Source organism: Pollicipes pollicipes, unplaced genomic scaffold (assembly GCF_011947565.3).
Source record: "Pollicipes pollicipes isolate AB1234 unplaced genomic scaffold, Ppol_2.1 Scaffold_3099;HRSCAF=3633_pilon_pilon_pilon, whole genome shotgun sequence".
Taxonomy (NCBI): domain Eukaryota; kingdom Metazoa; phylum Arthropoda; class Thecostraca; order Pollicipedomorpha; family Pollicipedidae; genus Pollicipes; species Pollicipes pollicipes.
In genome coordinates, this window is record NW_023596228.1 from 9,094 (window position 1) to 31,453 (window position 22,360).

Sequence of the window (22,360 nt, forward strand, 5' to 3'; positions counted from 1 at the left end):
TTGGAAGGCCGCTGACCTGCCTGAGCAACTATCCGGCGGAAAATTTTCGGTCTGGGAAGGGTCGCTCACCTCCCTGGACAGCTATCTGGTGGGCTGTGCTTCTAGGCGGGCCCAATCGCCCCCCTGACCAGGTATCCTGCAGGAGCTGTCAGGGACCGCTCACCTCCCTGAGTATCTGTCTTGTGGGAAGCTGTCTGGGACCGCTCACCTCCCTGAGTAGCTGTCCGGTGAGGCCTCCCCAGCCGCCGGCCGCGTCAGGGACGCCGCCGCTCGGATTCGCCGACGGGTACGTACTCCGGCGTGAAGTTGTAGACGGACGCCAGGATGTTGATGACGCGGAACGACCAGCGGTCTGGCTGCTGTGTCGAGTTCAGATAGGCGGCAGTCGGCATCTGGGACGGAAACAACGGATGCCCAGCCAAGATCAGCTGAAGGCCCAGGCATGACAAACCACGTTTGACCTGGCTAGGCCATTTCCCGCTGGACAAACGGGACCTCAGGGGGCTTCCCTGGAGTTATCTAGGGATTGCCTTAAAACTAATGGACGGATGACGCTGAGCATTGTGGCATTGTGCCAATGGCACCAGCCTAATGCAGTTAACTGGCGATGATAAGTGAGCTACTCGGTGGCGCATGTTCACCGTGACCAAACGTGCTCCTCACCAAATTTGCATCAGCGCCAGATCGAACATACCATGCACACACACACACACACACACACACACCACAACACACAACACACACACACACACACACAACACACACACACACACACACACACACACACACACGCACACACACACACACGCACACACACACACACACACACACACACACACACACACACACACACACACACACACACACACACACACACACACATATATATATATATATATATATATATATATATATATATATATATATATATATATATGTCCTCAGTACACACACACACACACACACACACATATATATATATATATATATATATATATATATATATATATATATATATATATATATATATATATGCCTGACGGATGTACATCGTCTGATGTGGTCCCGCGCGGCCACCTGGTGGCGCGGTGGCCGGGCAGGAGAGCGGCCGCACCTCCTTCACGCCGAGCCGAATGGTGCGGTTCTGCATGTCCCTGGTGACGCTGGGTCGCATCCACTGTATCAGCTGGCCGTCCGTCAGGCGGAGATAGTCGTTTGTTGCCGCACAGGCCTCGCTGTAGCCTGTAACAGCCGTGGCCAGAACCTCAGTACGTGGCAGGATGTCGGCTACTATCTGGCGGGCGAGGAAGGTCGTCCACCTCCACCTGAGCCTGACCGCGGGCTGCGCTGCTCAGCATAACTTTCGAAGTAAAAACATCGGCGATCCATGTCTAATGACAATAGCAGCTTCAAAAAACTAGGTACAAAAAACAGAGAGCGAAAACGCAAATACATTCTGGGTTATATTGCCCTGATATAAACGAGCACAACAAGGGCATCAATAACAAAACTAAACAAGTTTCCAAGGACACGTTAGTACCGGATACACGAGTGAAGAAATTAGTTATAGAAGGGCCTGGATATTACTCAGTCTAACTTGCACACGCCTAAGGATGCTGACAATGGTAATACCGCTCTATGTACTCGCCAAGCTGGCCGGTAAGAACTGGCAGCGCCGGTCGCAGTGGCATGGCGGAGAACTGTGTCACTTGCTGACGGTGTTGACCGTTGCGGACTGGCCATCACCCACCTGACGTCTTCCCGGCTGTTACGAACTCGTGCTGATGACCATTACCGGCTGATGGTGTTGACCGTTATCTACTGATAGTGTTGACTGTTATGGACTGGTGGTGTTGGCAATCATGAAATGACGATAAGATTCGCTAACCACTTGGGCCTCCGTTAATCTAGTTAATCTTCTTAATTTATGGGCGGTTAGTATTGTGTTTAAGCAGGTAAATCAGAGGGTGGAAGCCCAAGTGCATTTTGGCTACTACTTTCTGGTCGTGCTGTCAGCGGTGCAGCTTTCACATCTTTAGCAGCAGAACGTCCTATCAGTAACGGCACCTGCCGCATACCTTGCGTCGCCGTCGGATGTGAAGTGAGCAAGGTGAGTTCAGAAGATTATCTGTTTCTCTTCAGCAACTGATAATGGTTGTACCAGTCGCACTGTCTCTGGATGTAAGAAGGAAGTGGAAGAAGGCAGTCAGAGCCAGAGCAACGAAGGACTGTAGCATACAAAGGGCGGGTAACGCCTTCTTCCGCCGACAGTTCCTTCCATGCCTCACCCCAAGGTTAGTGCTAAGTTTTCCAAGGAAGGTGGTAAGACACCGCACACCTGGTCCTTCGTTCATACGATTATGAACGAAAGTGTTGACACAAGGCTGCAAGTTAAAATCTAAAACAAACATTGGAGCCTGATCAGAGGATCTTACTCAATCCCGGGTCCCTACCCAAGGACGATAATACCTTTCACTGGAGGACGCCAAAGAATAGGCAATACCTAACACGAACAGCTCTTGATCGTACGGGCGAAAAGTCTGTGCTGCGTCTCAAACCCAGGGCTATAGATCTGACAAGAAACCAGAAACAAACTGACCAGCGCTGCCCCGAGGAGAGAGCCTAGAGCTCTCGTCCCCAGCTACGGCATGCCAACAAAATAACCGTCACTTCATCAGTTCACGTCCTTCACCTGTCAGCCCGGTCTGCCTTTTTCTCTTTGCCCCGGAAGCCATTCGACACGAGAGTGCACTTCGTCAGACAGATAGCGTGTCTGCGTTGTTAAACGGTGCCTCCCATCTATTCCCATTTGTCGAGCGACTTTTCAGGTAGCCTGACCTTGTTCATGAGCTAAGTGGGTAATAAAGAAGCAAACGATTTCGTGGAGTGCTTCCGAATGCCGCCGGCTCCAGCCAGCTACGAGGACGAGGGGGCGTAGTAGATACAGTAGAACACAAAGGTGAATGCGTCTGGAGTTTGTTGTCAGGTGTTAGTGTAATTCGCACAGGCCAATGTCATTCACTGTCAGAAACAGTCAAGGTTGTTCAGTGATTTGTAATTAATCGTCTGCTAAGCCTGGGCGTCCAGGACGTTAGGCGTCTCCCTGACCAGGAACGCATCAACATCGGATACACCGGCGGAGAAATTAGGAATAGAAGGACATAACATCGATGAATATTTAGTGGGGGGCTTTTGTCGGCCTGCACTAGTGATAGTTTGTCCGTACTGACAGGCAGTTTGGCCCGTTACGAGCACACGGTGTTGACTGTTACCCGCTGGCGGCGCTGACCGCTCCGAACGGATAGTGTCGTCAGCAAGGGACTTAAGGGATTGATCGCCACGTATGTGTAGTGCCTACCGTTGCATTTGATCGTGCTGGTCGTTGCCGACTGCCGGTGTTGATCGTTATGGATTTATCGTTTAGACAGTTATGCGTGATGGTGTTGATCATTGCAAAGTAATGGTGTTGACCGTTATGGACTGAATACATGAACGATTACAGACTATTGGACTGACCGATGCAGACTATTGCATTGACCGCTACAGATTGTTGAAATGATCGCTGTGCACCAAGGATGCTGACCGCTGCTTACTGATGGTGTGAGCTGTTGGGTTCTACTACGGACTGATGGTTTTGCCGGCAGCCATATAATTGCACTATTGACCGCAGTGAATCAAAGGTGTTTGCAGTGATCGATCAATTATCTCGACCGTTATGAATTAACGGTGTTGTCCGCTACAGACCGATATGTGCGCCGCTGCGGGGTAAGGGCGTCCACCTATATAAACTAATGGTATCGACTGTTATGGACGGATGATTTTGACCGTTTCGCACTGACTGTGTTGGCCGCTCAGACCTGATGTGTTGACCGATGCGGATTGAGGGTTTTAGCTTCCATAGACTGGTGATGTTGACTGTTATGGACCGTTACGCAAATTGACGTCGTTGACCGCCATGGATTGAGGATGTGGACCGCTAAGCAGAATGATGATGTAGATCGTATGAACTAAAGGTGTAGGCCATTTCGGACTCATGTTGCGCACCGTTACGCACTAGCGGTGCTAACCATTGTGGACCGATAGTTTGAGTGCTATGGACTAAAGATGTTGGTCATTATGGCCTGGCGGTGTTGACTGTTATGGATCAACGGCGCCAACCGCTAAGGAGCTATGGTGCTGACCATTGTGAACTAGTGCGCTGAGGTCAAAGCACTGATGATGTTGACCTTTGTGATCCGATGGTGTTGACAGTTATGAATTAATCCCTTTCATGCATTAGACTTCGATTAAAATCCATATGGGTAGGCTCATTCGGCCCGGCAACATATCAGACCCTGTGACACCGATTTTGAGAGTCTTTCTAAGCAAAGCTTGCGGTGCGGGCGGCGCGCTCAGAAAACCGTCAGAAGTAAATAAGGGCAAATGTTATAACTAAGGGTGAGCCTATACTTGTACCCTTAATGTCATCTGAGTGACATATAACACGGTTGCACACGGTTTCCTTCGCTCGGCAATGCATTTGCTCAATTTCGATGCCACTTTTATCCAGTGAATACAGCTGTTGCACATGAATACGAAACTGGCTATTATTCATATCGGTCACAATCTCCTCCGAAGGTTTGGGCCCTTCAGAGGTCCACACCAGGGCTGCCCTCTGTCCCGGCCGCCATACGTTCCGGTCACAGAAACGCTGGCCATTCAAACTCGAGGCGCGCCAGCCGCGACGGATGGTGCGTCAACCGCACAAACGTGGCCCGCCAGCCGCGGCGAGTGGTGCGTCAACCGCACAAACGTGGTGCGCCAGCCGCGACGAGTGGTGCGTCAACCACACAAACGTGGTGCGCAGATCGCACGGCGAGTGGTGCGTCAATCACACAAACGTGGTGCGCCGACCACACGGCGAGTGGTGCGTCAACCGCACAAACGTGGCGCGTCAGCCGCGACGAGTGGTGCGTCAACCACACAAACGTGGTGCGCCGACCGCACGGTGAGTGGTGCGTCAACCGCACAACGTGGCGCGCTGACCGCACGGCGAGTGGTGCGTCAACCACACAAACGTGGTGCGCAGATCGCACGGCGAGTGGTGCGTCAACCACACAAACGTGGCGCGCCAGCCGCGACGAGTGGTGCGTCAACCACACAAACGTGGCGCGCCAGCCGCGACGAGTGGTGCGTCAACCACACAAACATAGTACGCCAGCCACGGCGAGTGGTGCGTCAACCGCACAAACGTGGTACGCCAGCCGCGGCGAGTGGTGTGTCAACCGCACAAACGTGGCGCGCCAGCCGCGACGAGTGGTGCGTCAACCACACAAACGTGGTGCGCTAGCGGCGACGAGTGGTGCGTCAACCGCACAAACGTGGCGCGCCAGCCGCGACGAGTGGTGCGTCAACCGCACAAACGTGGCGCGCCAGCCGCGACGAGTGGTGCGTCAACCACACAAATGTGGCGCGCCAGCCGCGACGAGTGGTGCGTCAACCACACAAACGTGGTGCGCCAGCCGCGACGAGTGGTGCGTCAACCACACAAACGTGGTGCGCTAGCAGCGACGAGTCATCACAACCGGCGCGGAGCTACGAGTGTTTCAGTTCGCTGGCGGTCGCTTCGTGTTTGTTCAAAATGCCTGCGCAGCGCGCGCTGGAATGGACGTCGTGATATCAACTGGACACGGCTCAGGCCTGCATAACAAGTGGGACAGAAGTCTTTTGATGCGACTAGGGCGAAAGCAGGAATCAAACTATGGCATCTGAGAATACAGAGGGTCCCTATGCGCAGCGAAGTCCAGCTCGTATGTTCTCGGAAGTAGCGTTCGGAAGCCCACTGCTTAAATACGCTGGAATCCAGAGGGCTACAGTTTCAGACATGGGCTGGCGCAGGAGAAATACACAGCTGGTCAAACAGAACCCCCCACTTTGCAAGCTTCAGTCACAAATTAGCTCGCAGGTAAAGCGGTTAACAAGTTGCACTTGTAGCGTATACTTTGTGGCGACTAACAATGTACAATCGCTACAATACCGTATCACCAGTACTTTATTCCCATCCAAACGGTACCTTTCATCCAGAAGCGTTATCGACGGCCCCAATTGTATTAAGTGCCGCAGGTAGAGAAGGCCTAATCCGTTTAAGCGTGAAAACAGTCTTATTTGGACGCTTTGAGACGCCCAAAGTGCATCACTATTGGGAAATACCATGTACAATCAACAGAATGGAGCCCTTTCATAGCATGCGTACAAAACTGTTTTACGCTCTGAATACACGGCTGTTCGGGGGCGGGGCTAATCAAGTAGCTCACAGACAGGTGGAAGCCGTTCGCGACAAATCAGTTACAGTTAGATTTCAGTCCATTGCTGATGCATATCACCATCTGTATCTGCAATCACCCTCAGCTATTATTTCGATAAAGGCATGGTACCGAAATATCAACCCAACTATATTTCAGTTCTCCTGTTTTTTCTTTGAGGAATAAGTCTAATACTACTGTCTTATCCATGTGAATGATGTTCCTGGCTAACGCTCTTAACAACGTACATAAACCAATCATCTTTCACCTGCTGCAGTTGTGTGCTGCTGCAAATGTGCCATGTCGTGTACATGGCGTGAACCGGTTGCCGTTACGTTGCACGATCGCACCCATGCCTCCCTACTTCTGGAATTTGCTTGTCGTCAGTGCGGTCGCGGTCGCACGGCACAGTCGAGTCATGAGACTGTGTTGCCGGCCGGTCCAGTACCGTACCACGGTCGTCCCGGGGTCATCCGGCAGCGGCCGCGACGCTCAGCGTGAGGCAGCGCGGGCAGCGCGGGCGGCGCGGGCGCCGGGCGCCAGGCGGAGCACGCGCATGAAACATTGGCACGGACAAGAAGTGTGACTGCAAAATGCTCGCACCCGTTCGTCGAGCCCCCAGTAGTGTTACGTCGTGCGTCCCTGACCTGACCGATGTAGAATAATGTCCGAGTTGTTAGGTGCCGGTCAATGACCGATCCTAGCGACACGTGCGTGTCGAGGGATACAATGATAGCATGATATGGAGGCATAATATTATACAGTTATCACGTCTCGCAAGTTATGCTTATACATGACATACCGATCATGTTTTTCACGAGTTTGGGTTTGTGGGTGTCTGTTCATTCATATGTATTTTTCTTTGACGTTAAAATGGAAAAGCCTTTCCACAGTAGCAGCTATGAAAGTCATATAAAAACGCATTCAGGTAACCTGCATTTATGACAAGCCAACAGCTATATTTGAAACACCGGTGGATGCAGACCTATGACAGTAAGGGTTGTTAAAATAATTGATAATGAACAGCCCGCTGTAACAAAACTTGTGCCACTTGCCTCATGCCCCATGATCCATTACTTGTGATCGCTTCTGGTGATTTTCCAGATGACTGGTGGATGTAAGGCGCAAGTTTCACGAGGTAGGTGGGCCATGATCCTTACGGTTAAACATTGAAAGACATATGAAAGACAATCTGCCGGTTGTTACCAATTGTAACAATGGCCGTTCTTGCTCCGTATGCTTTACTTCGCCACGCCACCGTGACTGGCTGCGTCTACCTCTGCAGCACTGGAACCTTGTCGGAGTGCCATGGGCACTTCGTTGCCAACGAAAAAGGCTCTTGATATTGCACACATTAAATCCTAACTATCATCCCCTAAGACCTTTCCCTAGGTTCACGGTTGTCACATTATTTATCCTTCTCCACACAACTTGTGCATTCGCCACCGGCACGCAGCTGGCAGCAGGGTACCGGCCATCATGCCAGCGGGGGCCCCAGGCGGCGCCGGACGAGCGAGGCCGGCAGCAGGTGTCGGCTATCACGCCAGAGAGGTGCCCCAGGCGGCGCTGGACGAGCGAGGCCGGCAGCAGGGTACCGGCTACCACGCCAGAGGGGGCCCCAGGCGGCGCCGGACGAGCGAGGCCGACAGCAGGGTACCGGCCATCATGCCAGCGGGGCGCCCCAGGCGGCGCCGGACGAGCGAGGCCGGCAGCAGGGTATCGGCTACCACGCCAGAGGGGCGCCCCAGGCGGCGCCGGACGAGCGAGGCCGGCAGCAGGGTACCGGCTACCACGCCAGAGGGGCGCCCCAGGCGGCGCCGGACGAGCGAGGCCGGCAGCAGGTGCCGGCTCTCGTGCCAGCGGGGCGCCCCAGGCGGCGCCGGACGAGCGAGGCCGGCAGCAGGTGCCGGCTCTCGTGCCAGCGGGGCGCCCCAGGCGGCGCCGGACGAGCGAGGCCGGCAGCAGGTGCCGGCTCTCGTGCCAGCGGGGCGCCCCAGGCGGCGCCGGACGAGCGAGGCCGGCAGCAGGATTCCGGCTATCACGCCAGCGGGGCAGCCCGGGCAGCGCGTGGCGAGCGAGCCGTAACAGACGCAAACGCTAGCAGGAAGCTAGGGGATGCCAAACACTAAGCTGGTGAACCCAGACACCGGCGGCGACCGGTACCAACGGTGTTCGTTCACGCGTGGGAGTTGCATTTCATGGAAATTTTGCAGATGGAGTTTCACAAATCCAGCATTCGCCAGCTAATTCAAAAATATTTTGCTGAAAAATTTCCGGCTATAAGACCGGTCGGTCTCAGGAGTGTTAATACAGGACACCAATGAGCTCGCTGTCTTACAGATTTGGCGATCAAAAATACACTATAGAAAAACACGAATGTTTTGGGAAAATGCTGGTCGAATTGAACAGCACACTACGCCTGTGTATTTTCCATGGCCCAACCTTCCTTGGTTTAGGCTGCAGCAGTAGCGCAGGCAGGGGGGGGGGGGGGGCACAGGGAGCACGTACCCCTTTCCCCTTAGGCTCCGAGCAGCCACTCGGGATCTACGATTAGGGGCCCAATTTGAATGCTCGAAGGGCCCAAAGCACCGGCCGGAGCTCGGGCCCCGGCAGGCTGGGCCGGGCACTCCAATGCTAGTCAGAGGGCCCTGCGCGCTTATATAAAGCCCCTGAATCGATAAGGGCCTATATATCGGTTAGACACCAGCAGTAATGCACAGTCGGTTCCGTGGCGGCATGGGGCTGAGGGCCCATTTCTTAAGCAATGACAAAGCTGGAGCTAGCGATTTGCGTTGCTCGGGGCCCCACGGCGCCTGTGCTTGCGAGCGGCCCCAAATTGACCAGCGGTAGTGTTCGAGGAGGCCCTAAGAGCCCGGGGGGTCCAACCAGGATAAGCCAAGGATAAGAGTCTGACAATTAAGGGCTAATTGGAAGGTCTGAAGACACGAAGGGCTGGTCGGAGTCTCATTCAAGGGCCTAGAGACCAGCCCTTTTGCCTGCGCGACCGCCTCTCAAATGACAGTCAGAGGGCTCTGGGCGCCGATCAGGGACACCCTGAGTCGATATGGGTCTATATGTCGGTCAGGCACCACCAGTACTGCGCAGTCGGCTCCGTATCGGAATGGGCCTGAGCGCCCACTTCCCAATCAGCTGCAAAGCCGGGGCCAGTTATTTACACTGGTCGGGGCCTCTGCATCTGTCCGGGGCCTACAGCACCTAACAGAGGGTCCTGTGCCCGCAGAGGCTCTGGGCCGACCAAGGCCAGTGTTCGATGAGGCCTGGAGAGGGGCCCGGGCGACCCACCGGAACCGAGTATCAAAGGCCCTGTTGGAGGGTATGAGGGTCCGAAGGACTGGCTGTAGGTCACACAAAGGATCGCGGCTTGTAGGATCATGACCTGGAATATCAGTCAGAGGTCCTCTTGCACTGTTTGATGACCCTCTGAAACATTGCCGGTGTCTGAGTCGGCCAGAGATCACGGACATTGAACAGTTGGTTCACTGTCAATCTGAACCCTGGGGGCCCATTTTTCAAGCAGGAGCGAAACCGGGGGTACGATTTACATTGGTCTGGGTCGCCGAAATAGTGGTTTGCGCCCCTGTGTAGGTTGGGAGCCCACAGTGCACAACAAGAGGTCATGCCTCGGCCTTTTTCATAATCAGATGCGGCAAATAAAAAAGATCTCTAAATAATCGGACGAGCTATCTGAATTCCTGCAGATTAATTTTGCTAGGACCAACATAGGCAACCTAGGGCCCTAAGGGGTTATGCAGGGCAACGTTTTATAGAAAAAGGACAGATCTGTTAACTAGTAAACAATTGAGAACATCGAAAAATTCAAAGACTAGCCTAAAGTTGGGCATTTTTATGATTTTTGGAGAGTTCAACTCTCGCAATTTTATGTTACATGATCCATGTTACTAAATAACTCTGACTGCATGTTGAAAATTTTCAGACAAACATGACTTGGCCATGCTAATACATATTGTTGACCCACTTCGATGCATGCTTGCAGGGTCCCTCATATCTCTGTAAACTAAGATAAAGATTCTGACAAAGCCTCTGAGTCCCATCGGCCTAGAATAAGTCCATGGAACCAATGCAAAATTAAGAGCGATCTTTTCATGCAGTTCTTTGATGCATTTAGGCAGAAATGAGCTGTGGTACTTCTCAGCTTCTTTTTTAGTTGGAGAAAGTAAGCATGAAAATATTAAAGAAAAACATGGCCTAGATAAGACAGTAGTATTGGCCTTATTCCTGGGAAAAAACAGGAGAATGGAAACATAATTGGGTTGATATTTTAGCAACATGCCTTTCCCGAAACAATAGCAGAAGTGACTTGAAATTGCCTGCCAATGATCCTACTCGATTTTTCAGGTTTTTTTGAAAGAGCAAGCCACAATCTTCACAGGACACCAACATTCAGCAGCGATTGCCAGCCATTACCAAGATACAGTGCCTGTCTAAGAATTAGAATGCCCGGACATACGTGTACATACAGAAGAATTCAGGCAAATAAGCATCACGCATCATGCTTTATTCGAACATGCGAGCGAGTTGAAGAAAGCAGGCATCACACATCGCGCAATAATTGGTGCGCAATGTGTGATGCCTGTTTACTTGAACTCGCTTGCATGTCCGAATGAAGCGTGATGCGTGATGCCTATTTGCTTGAATTTGTTTGTACGTACACGTATGTCCGGGCATTCTAATCCATAGGCGGGAGCTGTATCTTGGTAATGGCTGGCAATCGGCGTTTGTACAATCCCCTGAATGTTGGTGCCCTGTAAAAACTATGGCTTGCTCTTTCAAAAAAACCTGAAAAATCTAATAGGATCATGGGCAGGCAATTTTGACTTCACTTCTGCTATTGTTTCAAGGAAGGCATCTTGCCGAAATATCATCCTAACGTTATCTCCAATCCCATGGTTCTCCGAAGAATAAGGCTTATACTACCGTCTTATCTGTGTGACTAATGTTACTCGCCAGTGCACTGAACAACTTACGTAAAAACATGGCCTCGTTAACAGATGGACCATATTCGGCGATTCCTTGCTGTTTGATGGTATGCCCTTTTACTGTCAGGGCCCTCTACTATTCGTCAACCCTGGGGGGCACAGGGTTGGGGATCACACCCTTTTACTATCTGTCAACCCTGTGCCCCTCCCTTGTGTGCTATGGCTGCGCACTTGAGCTGCAGTGTTTTGTATCCGAGATCGTTTTCAGAAGAGGTGGGTGGCACCTGCCACCTCTCAGTCGCTTACTAGCCAATGCACGGACCGGGAAGTTTTTCAGGTCCATCATCGAGTCGTGGCCGGTGCATTCACATACACCGTTACGTTAGCTTTACATCTGCATGTGCTGTGGTCGCTGAGATGTGACACCAATTCTGAAAATTACCACCAAAACAGGATATTTTATTGCTTGCGCACGAAAACGCGTAAACTTGTACACACATAGACCCACAGCGTCCTCTATGGAATCTTCCGTTTTCTCCTCCATCAGAATATATCAGCCTCGTGTCGATGGGATGCTTTGATATTGGATCAGCGAGATCTGGACACGGCTTAGGCCCTGGTATTTCACGTTTCAGTGTTAAAATTGAATCCTTTCACGCATTCATGCAGTAGGGAAAGTACAATTGTAGAGGCATTGCAAGCTTGCTGGAAAAATTGGCCCAAGCGCAGACTCCTTGTTTACAAATGCCTGATAATTCACGTAACACACCTGTTACAGATTTTGATGTTGTTTTTTTTTTTTGCTGAGAGGTGCATCAGCTTGCAGCCAGGGTTGCGAGCTATTGACCCCTAAAAGACATAGCGGCCGGTGCGGGCCGGTTCGGCCGCTCAAGTTGAAAACTTATATAGCTCAAGCAGGCTCACCCGGCCTGCGGCTTCCCTCGTAATGAGCACCACACACTGATTTTAGCACACAACCAGCGCCGATTCATCATGGTATCGCCCTCCTGACATGGCCTACACATCTGTTAATGGTAATTTAAAGTCTGTCATGGGCATGGCCGCTGCGTTACTGATGTCATTTCACCGTACTCAAAACAATTCGGGTCATTTGACGTCCCTCAGTAATAGGAAGTAATCTGGACAGTGCAGTCCTCTGAGGCGACCACGACTTGTGCTGACGTGCCTCCCACCACCCCGAGCCCTCTCTGGGCTGTGCAAGGCATGGCCATTTTGTCAGGGTAGATCAGACCAATATGCATGAAAAGACGTCGAATTTTACGGGCGTAGAACGCACCGGTTTGGTGATGGGCCAGGAAGGCCAGAGGGTCAAGCTGGCCTGCCGTGCGAAGTTAACGCTGACCATGCTGACCACTTCGAACCAGCGGTGTTCTGTTGACCGTTTAGGACCAACGACGACAGCCATGGCTGGTCGTGCTGACCGCTAAAGACTAACAGTGTTGACCGTAACCGACTAATGGTGCCAAGTGTTAAGAAATAAGAGTGTTGAAAGCTAGGAGCAGCACATGTCGACGGTTACGTTCTTATGGTGTTGGCTATAAAGGGTAGAAAGTTGACCGTACCGCTCGAATGGCATCACAGCGACGAGCCTTCGGTGCCGGCTCCGTTACGAACTCAGTAATGTCACGGACAGGCGACGTCGACCGTTGCGTACCTTCCAACTGGCATGCAATGATCAAGACATCGCGATTATCGCGATCATCTGTCCAGTGGTGTTAATCATTAGGGGTGATGATGCTGGTTTTAAATGGTTTTGCCTATGGTGCTGACTTGACTGATGGCGTTTACAGCTAATTGGCGCCGATCGTTTTCTACTTTGGTATCAGTCTCGCCAGTGAAAACGTCGGAAGTTACGCGACGATGCTATGAATTGTTGTGGACTGGTGTCTTTGGCGGTCACATGCATTAGCATTCACGAATGTTAGCGTTCACAAACTAGCTGTCGCTTGTTGGCATTAACGTTACACCAAAACATTTACGCAGCGTTTCATCACCTACATTAGAACACTCACATTAAGCCATAATGGCGACAACATTACAGGAATAACAATTACATCATCAATATTTTGATAGCATTTTGCTGCGTCCCGGCGTTGTCGACCGTTGCCGTGTGGCGGTACCAGCCGGGTAGGAGTGACAGTGCTGATCGGCACGTCACGGGCTGGCATCAACAGTCACATATTGACGGCGTTGGCTGTTACGTTCGGACCACGCTAAACGCGGGAAGGGAAGAGAGGACGCAAACACTTTGTTGCTGTTAAGTTATGGAAGTGGAGATTCTTGACAACCCGCCTGAAGAGCGGAAAACCTCACCAACGTGAAGTGCGGATGGGGAGAAGCGCAATAAGTTTCACCTGTTTGGCTGTGGCAGCGGAGCCGATCATCATCCTCGGCAGCTCGCTGAGCCCACACTCACCCTGCCGTGTGGCGGTCAGCGGCGGCACGGTAGGCAGGCTGGGCAGCCGTGTCTCCAGACACACGCTGGCCAGCACCGTCTGCACGAACCCGGCCGTGGCCGCCATGGCGGCCCTAGAAGCGGCGCGGGTCGGTGTAGACGGACGCTCGCCACAAGAACGTGGTGACGAACACCAGCAGGAAGAGCAGCACGAGGTAGGCGAGCATCCAGCCGCGGGCGCCGACGCCGGCCGCCGACTGCGCCGGAACTGCCGCGGGCCGCGGGGGTTGGCGGCCGCCCGGACGAATGCGGCGCGCGCCGGGCAGTCGGCGTCTCCGGCCACTCGGCCTGCCACAGCTTTTGGCATCGGTGTTGAGTGTTTGAGGTGTGTGGACAGCTTTTGGGATCGAAGTTCGCACAGAGTCCGCTGTGCAGTTTTCGAAACTACTTAGTGATCCTGATTTTAGACATATTTTAGCTTCGTCGTATGGATCAGCTAGCCGCGGTGGATCTTTTAAGGATGATGAGTTGATGTTGCGCGGCTGTCTAGTGACCCGGGTGACCCTGATGTCGAGCGAAGATGATGTTATATATAATCGAACCCACGGTGCCTTTCACACACCACATGGAAGATGAAATATTTCTACGCGGCCAACAGCCTACTGGTGAGTTGTTGCTCTGGCATGTCTCAAGTCCACCACGGAGCTTACGTCGAAACGGAACATGTATTGAACCATGCTATATATTTGTGCCATGCACATGTACAAAGGTAGCAAATACTTCCATGCATTTGCTGGCAGAGCACAAGCTTCCAGCGAAGCTGAAGGCACTTGATCATAGCGCAAAGTTTGGTGCACAGTGGCTCTGCAGGTGTCTGCCGACACGTGCCATCCATGTAAGTGCCTCACTGGGTGAAATCGTGTGGTTTTGCTTTTATTAATGCCCATGCGCAATCGACGGTGGGAGATACATCAGGGAGACGTATTTCATGTTGCTTACGTGGCTTGCGAACAAAGGTGTGATGTATTTATGCATGTGCACCACCATGGTTTTGCGATGCGACCACTTGTTGCATAATTATTGTCTACACAAGGCTGTCACATGAATGACGCTTATTCCAAGGAGGAGGACGTTCAAGAGCGATATGTCACGTGCCCCCTGGGAGGCAGGTCCTGACTGCATCCTAAATCGTTAGGTGTGTGGTTTTCGCGCGGTGCCGTCCACTCGAGCGGTTCCGGTTGAAGTCGCGGACCGGGCCAGAGAACGGCAGGTGTTTGAGAACGACCGCTCTTTTGTAGCTGCTACCATGGCGTCCGGGCCTGAGAACGGTAGGCGTTTGTGAACGACCGCTGTTGTAGGAGCTACCGTAGCATCCGGACCAGAGGACGGTAGGTGTTTGTGAACGGCCGCTCTGTTGTAGGAGCTACCGTAGCATCCGGGCTGGGGAGCGGTAGGTGGGTGAGAACAACCGCTCTGTTGTAGCTGCTTCCGTAGCATCCGGGCCAAAGAGCGGCAGGTGTTTGTGAACGACCGCTCTGTTGTAGGAGCTACCGTAGCATCCGGGCCAGAGAGCGGTAGGTGTCTGTGAACGACCGCTGTCGTAGGACCTACCGTAGCATGTTATACGTGTCGTGCAATGAGTGGCATAGTTTCTCAAGACAATTTATGTGCAGACCGACGAGGCATTTACACAAGAGATTTACTTGGTTTCAAAATGCTCGCGTTTCAGCGGGCTCTGACCTCGTTCTACGCCTTTGAATGGATTCAACGACGAATTTCGGATCCGGTGCAAAGCGTTTGTGTGTTATTGACCCGGTAAGCCGCTCGGGGAAGCTGAAGCCTTGGAGGCCATGCCAGCTTGGATGCATCGATGACTGGTCGCAACGGTGCTACATCGACACAGGGCAAAGCCGAGTCGAGGCGCCGCCCTCTGACTAAGCTACAAACGTATGCCTCCGACAACTGCCCCCTTCCGCAGAAAAACGCACATTGATGCAAACTAGACGCGACTTCCAGTCTAGTCGCCACCATCTTGGGCATTTGTTTCACTTCACTCACATCCGGCGAGGTCCACAGGACAGCAGCATTTGTCAAGTTTATTCTGCAGCATCAAACACAACCGTGATGGGAATGTCCGTACGCATATAGACGCGCACCTAAGCGCCACAGGACAGGCGACATTATCAAGTGGTCTTCCAAACCTTATACGGTTTCATAAACACACTCGGTTCAAATGTATAGCAAGAACACCTACGCATTAACATTTCAAACAGGCCATATTCTGGGGTGTGTCGCCTTGTTGCGTTCTTTTTAGTTTTAAAAACCTTGCCCACAATGGTAAATGGCCAAACCTTACACGGCTGGACTCCACAACTTTCTCCGCAGAAATACCCACCGTTATGCACAATTTGTCAACACGGCTTTGCATCTGGAAATTTACCGCTCGTGGTGAACTCAAATCGGGCCGTAAAACGCAATCAAAGCGCACCATCTTGGAGGTGGACTGGCGTCAGTCATACGCGCCAACGTCAAACGACAGAGCAACGGCAGAGCACACCTAGACAATACATGCGGATGAGAAGCATGATAATCCTTCGCTAGCTACGTACAATCAAGCTGGTGATCTCGATGGACCACCAGAGCGACTACCCCCTCCCCTCGACCCGGCTCTGGCCTGGCTGACCCAGGAGCAGAAACTGCGCCCGTTCTGGCCGACGGGCCCCGTAGCAGAGCGCTGAGCCGACGTCCGGCCAGCCCGGCGTCGGGGCCTCAGACGACGCTGGCCACCACGGCGGGCCGTCTCTGGCGAGGTCGCCCGCGTCTCACCCGGCCGGTCGGCAAGGCACAAAGCACAGCATGGTCGGCGGCACGGCCCGCTCCCCGGCCGCCCTGCAACGGCAGACGGAGCAGTGGCAGGCGGCGGCAGACACCGCCGGCTGAGGAGCCCCCCGGCCAGGGCCTGACTACGCGGCGTGAGACCCACAGGGGACAGGCAGGCAGTGACAGGTGGAGGCACGGCACGGTGGTCAGCGGAGGGGACCGACCACAGATCGCTGCGGCCGCACGCACTGCGGACAGCGGACGGGACCGACCACAGACCGCTGCGGCGGCACACACAGCGGACAGCGGACGGGACCGACCACAGACCGTTGCGGCGGCACGCATTGCGGGCAGCGGACGTGACCGACCACAGACCGCTGCGGCGGCACGCACTGCGGACAGGGGACGGGACCGACCACAAACCGCTGCGGTGGCACGCACACGCGCGGCACCCACATGCCTCGCCCCAGCCGCTGCCTGAACGGTGACCCGCCCCCCACGCAGCACCAAGCAGCACACGTAATGCAATGAGCGGGACAGTTTCTCCAGGGGACTGAAGTAGCGTCCAGTGAAGCGTTCGGTCGACACCAGGCTGCGCGCGGACGGCGCCTGCTCAGCACTCTGGGTCCTGTAGCACGAACTGAGCGAGACCGGCATCGACGGCGACATATCGTCGGATCAAGTATCATCCAAAAATATGAACATCCAGACCGTCGTGGATCGCTGACTTTGACGTGATGAACCTGATGCCGTTGCACTGCGTTTGTTTGCGCTCGCAATTCAGAATTTTGTGAGTGCGGCATCGAGTGCCGTTGCAGCCCGAACAAACGCCGTGCAAAATCTTCACAACAGCGCATGAAAAACGGAGTTATTTACTTCCACATTCGACTCGCAATACATGTCCAATGGCGTTTTATCACCCTCCTACCACGTTTAGCTCCAAGGTACTGTAAGTCGGAGAAGCCAACTGTCCGGTCACTCGTAAGGAAAGACCCAGGGCCCAGGGAAGGGCTCACGGCACTACACCCGCTCACGCTGAGACAGTGCCGACAGGCATGGCACGGTACGTATAACCCCATGCATATACACAAGTCCAAGCTTCCATCGCAGACAACGACTCATTCAAAGGTCCACTGAACAGGCGCCATGACCAGGACAGCTCCTTTATTGTGCGGACCAATGGGCGGCCATATCAGGACCGAACAAAAGAAACTCGCGGCGGCGAAGAAACCCAGTTCGTTGGGTGACAATAGACCATTACTGCGGTCAAATCAACCATTGAGGGTGCATTAACAGGAGCGCCGTTCTGAATGCTTTGAGTTCGCATGGTCTCGCATAGTCCCGACGTGAAATAAACATAAAATAGCACGGCGCGTTTTCAAAGCCTGCTGAATCAATGAAGCAATACTGACCTCCTTTGTGCATGCATGACGTCATCGCAGAGCATGCACGCGCTATAACATTTTCAGTTACACCACCGCTACAAACAGAACGACATTTTGACACCAAAAATGTACACCAATTTCCTGGCAAAAGATGAACGCGCAGTAACGCATAAACACCCCGAAATGATTTCGTTTTGTGCTTTTGAAAAGCAAAAGATTTTTGCGCATTAATAACCATCGAAACCGAACTTCGAGCCTGACGTAAAAAAATCGATGGCAGTAGTTATTCTACGAAAGTGATGACAAGATATTAAAACCGTGCACACGAAACGTAAATAGTTTAATGCAAATAATCAAAAATAACTATTTCAGTCCACATGAAATGAGAAACAGCTGCACAAAAAATGCCGTCGATTTACCTTACAACCGACGAATCTCATCCGTTATGTCTCCGACAATGGCAGTCCCTGCGAAAAGATAGCATTATTGACACGTTTCGATTTTCCCATCCCTGCGTGGGTGGTGGCTGTGGGTGGGCTCGAGGCGCAACTGTCACCGACTGCGTGGGCGGCAGTTGTAGATGAGCTCGAGGTCACACTGGGGCAGCGTGCCGTGACAGTTGGGGGTTGTGGATGGGCTCGAGGTCACATTGGGGCAGCGTGCCGTGACAGTTGGGGAGGACGCATATCGGCTACTGGGCCCAACAGCGCTAAAGGTGGTCCGTAGTGAATGCAGTAAGACCCGATGCGCGTCTTCAAGCGACTTTTATGATTGCCGTGCTATCTTTCACCCTCTCCGGACGATGTCGTGTGAACCAGTTGATAGATCAGGAGACAGAGAATCCTTCTGCAGGATCGGAAGTTCGCGAGCTTCGCTCCAAAACCGACTGAGAGTGCACGCCTTTCGATCTCACCGAGCAGCGTCAATATCACCTGTCATTCTCAGACCAACAGACAGCCCCTGGACCCCTGCTTTTCCCTGCTGATCCACAGTACGACAGATAGAACCCTTCCATTTCCGCACGGACCCGCAGTGTACGCGACCCCGCCAGAACAACCCCACCCTCCCACACCCAGTCCCACCGTAACGCCCGCCCCGCCCGTCTCAGGCACGAGCCTCCCTGGGGCGCGCACCTCAGAAGAAGCGTCCGGCGGCGAGCGGCAGCCGGCGGCCGGGCGTCAGCCGCTGCGCCGGCGGCCGGCCGAAGCCGCGGCCGGCGACGGCGCCGCAGCGCACCATCACCACGCCCGACGGGTTGACGTCCACCTTGAGCCGGTCGGCCGGGTACAGCACGCCGTACGTCTGCGCCGCGAACAGGTCCTGCGGCGCCGCACGGGCCGGCGGTCACCGGACGACCTCGCCGCCGCCTGCCGTGGAGGCCGGGTGGCACGGACACCGCGGCCCGTACCACAGGCCTGACGGGCCTCACACCTGACATGACGGGCTCCACCGACACACCAGGTCCCAGCCACGAGCGACGCTGCACATCCTATGGGGCCAACACTCCTCATGGTCAACATCACATGCTCAACGGACACATTGTGTCCAAAGCCCAGACAGTGCATACGACACGCGGATCCAACACACATCATGCTTGACGTCGCAGGCTCCTCAGGACACATTCACGGACACATCAGGTTACGCCACGGCCGCGTGCGACGCGTGAGTCCAACAAACGACACGCGTGACGCCATAAGTTCCACGGACACGCGTCAGTTCGGACGTACACTGCGTGTGGCGAGGGCTCCACAGTCATACCAAACCACGGGCTCCGGGGACACACCAGGTCGCGTAGGCGCCGCGCGCGCGGACAGCGGCCCCTCGGACGTCACACGCGATGCTATCGGCGCCACGAACATTTCAAGTCCCTCAACAGGAGCGTAGGACGAGAGCGGAGGTCAGATGGAAGCCTCCCAAGATCCGACCACGACTCAGGACACTGCCAAGGTTCTGAGAACGTCGACCTTGCCATGTACGGTAAACACTGCGCACCTGGTAGCTCACCAGCAGTTTAAGCTTGCGTGACAACTATGAGAAGAAACAGGCAATAAAAAACCAACACAAACATCAGTACACCCAACTTAAAAATTTGTATAACTAGGACAGCATATCATCCTTCAATTCGTCACCGTCTGGCTATTGCGGCCCCGTTCCTATCTCCATGCAGTGCCGCCGGTGTCGACAAACATCTCTCACTACACCCTCGCCGGCGCGCCGCTCGGTCCGTTACCAACAGCGCGCACGCGACACGGGCGGGAGTCACGCAACAGCCTTCGGCATTTACTGGTCATTTTCGCAAAACGTCGCAATTATCGAACGACGTCGGTCACCGCGGCGACTCATCAGTCAAAGGCCTCCCGCTTGCGGGGCAATTTCAGTTTTCAGGCGGCATGCCATTAGTTCGTCGTCCGTCAGCTGCCGGCTATCGGCAGCCGGGTCAATGCCGCACTTAGGCGATATCGTTTACAATTAGGCAACTTTCATACGCATGCGAGCTGAAAGCACCCCACTTTCCGATGCACGTATCTTGAAAACATCACATTACGCGTCAAACAGCCGCTGGGCGTGTCACAACTTTGTTCAAGAGTGCGAGCCCAGGCCAACTAAACATGGCCGCTCCTGCGCCAGCGACACTGAGCGATGCCACAAAACAGGGCGGTGGGGGGCGACAGGCTCTGCTGGCAGCCAGACGCCGCGACAACTGGTCAACTGCTGGGCAAGAGCCCAGCTCCAATGAGTCAACGCGAGGTAAACACGAGGAGGCGCGGAAGCGCTCGGAGCTCTTTAGTTATTGGGCTTGAGGGGCACATCGACTGTGTTAGTTATTTGCGCTCGGAGCTCCAAATAACCGAAAAAGCTAGCTTCTCATCGGTGGCCGTTTAATACCGCCTGTTCGCCTCGCGCAGCTCGTTTCAGAGCCGCTTTCTTCCCACCCCGCCACGCGCCTCCCACCGGAGCCGACGCGGCGGGCTGTAAGCTGCGACAGCGCTGCCGCTTCAGCGACGGCCGACGGCGCCGCCGCACCCACCGGCCAGGGGGGTCACTCCCGACGGCTCGAGCGTCGCGCCGCGAGCACCGGGGGCACTCCGAGGCACCGCGGGCGAGCGTGGCTGCCGTTCGGCCTTCATCACGCCGCTGGTGTTCGGCCGGGCCGCGCCGTACGGGCGCCGGGGGCACTCCGGGGCACCGAGGGCGAGCGTGGCTGCCGCTCGGCGCTTCATCACGCCGCTGGTGATCGGCCGGGCCGCGCCGTACGGGTCGCCAGCGGACCAATCGGCCACCAATGGCCCCATAATGCGCCGCCGGTCGGCCATTCCGCGGCCACCGCGTCGGACGACATGCACACGAGCGGCCCGGCCTCAGTCCGCCAGCCGGTCACAGCACGCGAGGGACGGAGAGAGCACGCGGCCGGCGGTCTGACGGTGCGCCCATGACGTGGCCTGTTTACTAGGCGAGGGACGGAGAGAGCGCGCGGCCGGCGGTCTGGGTCTCGGCTCGCCGCTGCGCCACGCCCAGGCGGCGGCGGGCGCTTCTTTCCGCTGGTCCCCGGGAGGCGTTACGCCCGACGGTCCGCACAGCTCGTCGGACGTCGGACGGGGGTTGTTTAGCTGCCGATGCAAGACCCCGGAGCGCGACCGCTCGCTTTCGAACGTTTGTCTCATATTCATGGGAAGCGATCCATAATGAGCCGGTGCGGCGGTAATAAAGCCGGCAGTCAACTGCCGGGCGATGAGGGTTTGCGTCGTGACGACCGGCCCCGGAGCCCAATCATGCGCCGCCTGTTCATGGACGGCCTGCGCGGTCACAGGCCAGGCCAGGCTGTTGAGCCCTGGATATCCACCGGCTTGGCAGCTTCGGCATCAACAGGACCGAGAGCTTTTACATCCACGGGGTCAGGAGCCATGAAGTCACGCGCCGAACGCTAGCGGGACACTGATGAAAATCGCAGCGGACGGGTGTGATGTGTATCGGGCTGACGGCCGCGTTAACGAACGGACGCCCCATTCGCTGCACCCCCCGTCCCCCGCCCCTAAAGGACACGTGGCGAAACAGTGTCTGCACGAGTGATGCCACACAAGTGGAGACGCAGACTCGTCACCGCAGCGCGCCCTGAGGACGTGCCCGAGTGTGCGTGCGATCGGTATGACCAGCTTCGGCGGGCACCGCCGGGCACCCACCAGGGCCCGCCCGGCGGCGCAGCGCCTCGGAGGCCGCTCTGCAAACACCGGCTCAAGGGCAAACACCGGACAAAGGAACTGTGTACCACTATACGCTGACAATTGAATACCTGTGTTGTGTATAGAGCAGTAACAGCGCCCCCACAAAGGATCGTGAGGAGCTGAGCCAACAACGGTGCAAACGGACATTCATGTGTAATGCAGTGTATACGGGACGCATTACTTATTTGTTAAAACCAATACCAGGGGCAGAAAAAAGAGCTGTCGCTTCCCCTTTCACACACAAACAGTATTGATGGGGGAATCGACATCATATCATATT

General features: G+C 54.5%; 1 protein-coding gene and 1 long non-coding RNA gene across 2 annotated transcripts; both read right to left on the reverse strand.

Annotated features, from left to right (window-relative positions):
* Nucleotides 1–254: 254 nt before the first annotated feature.
* LOC119090855 (uncharacterized) lies at nucleotides 255–13,873 on the reverse strand. The gene is made up of 3 exons (XM_037213595.1): nucleotides 13,677–13,873; nucleotides 1,115–1,242; nucleotides 255–392 (listed from the first exon to the last, which is right to left on the reverse strand). Exons 1-3 carry the CDS (start codon nucleotides 13,780–13,782, stop codon nucleotides 255–257), a joined length of 372 nt encoding a protein of 123 aa, XP_037069490.1. The 5' UTR covers nucleotides 13,783–13,873.
* Nucleotides 13,874–15,737: 1,864 nt separating this feature from the next.
* LOC119090857 (uncharacterized) lies at nucleotides 15,738–18,329 on the reverse strand. The gene is made up of 2 exons (XR_005093314.1): nucleotides 18,280–18,329; nucleotides 15,738–16,544 (listed from the first exon to the last, which is right to left on the reverse strand). It is a non-coding gene; the product is annotated as an uncharacterized LOC119090857 (long non-coding RNA).
* Between the last annotated feature and the right edge of the window lie 4,031 nt (nucleotides 18,330–22,360).

Coding starts and splice junctions, on each gene's coding strand:
- LOC119090855 (XM_037213595.1), bottom strand. CDS start 13,782: ATGGCGGCCACGGCCGGGTTCGTGCAGACGGTGCTGGCCAGCGTGTGT. Junction 1,243..13,676: donor GCTGACCGCCACACGGCAGG/GTGAGTGTGGGC, acceptor CGGCTGTTACAG/GCTACAGCGAGGCCTGTGCG. Junction 393..1,114: donor TTCGGCTCGGCGTGAAGGAG/GTGCGGCCGCTC, acceptor TTTCCGTCCCAG/ATGCCGACTGCCGCCTATCT.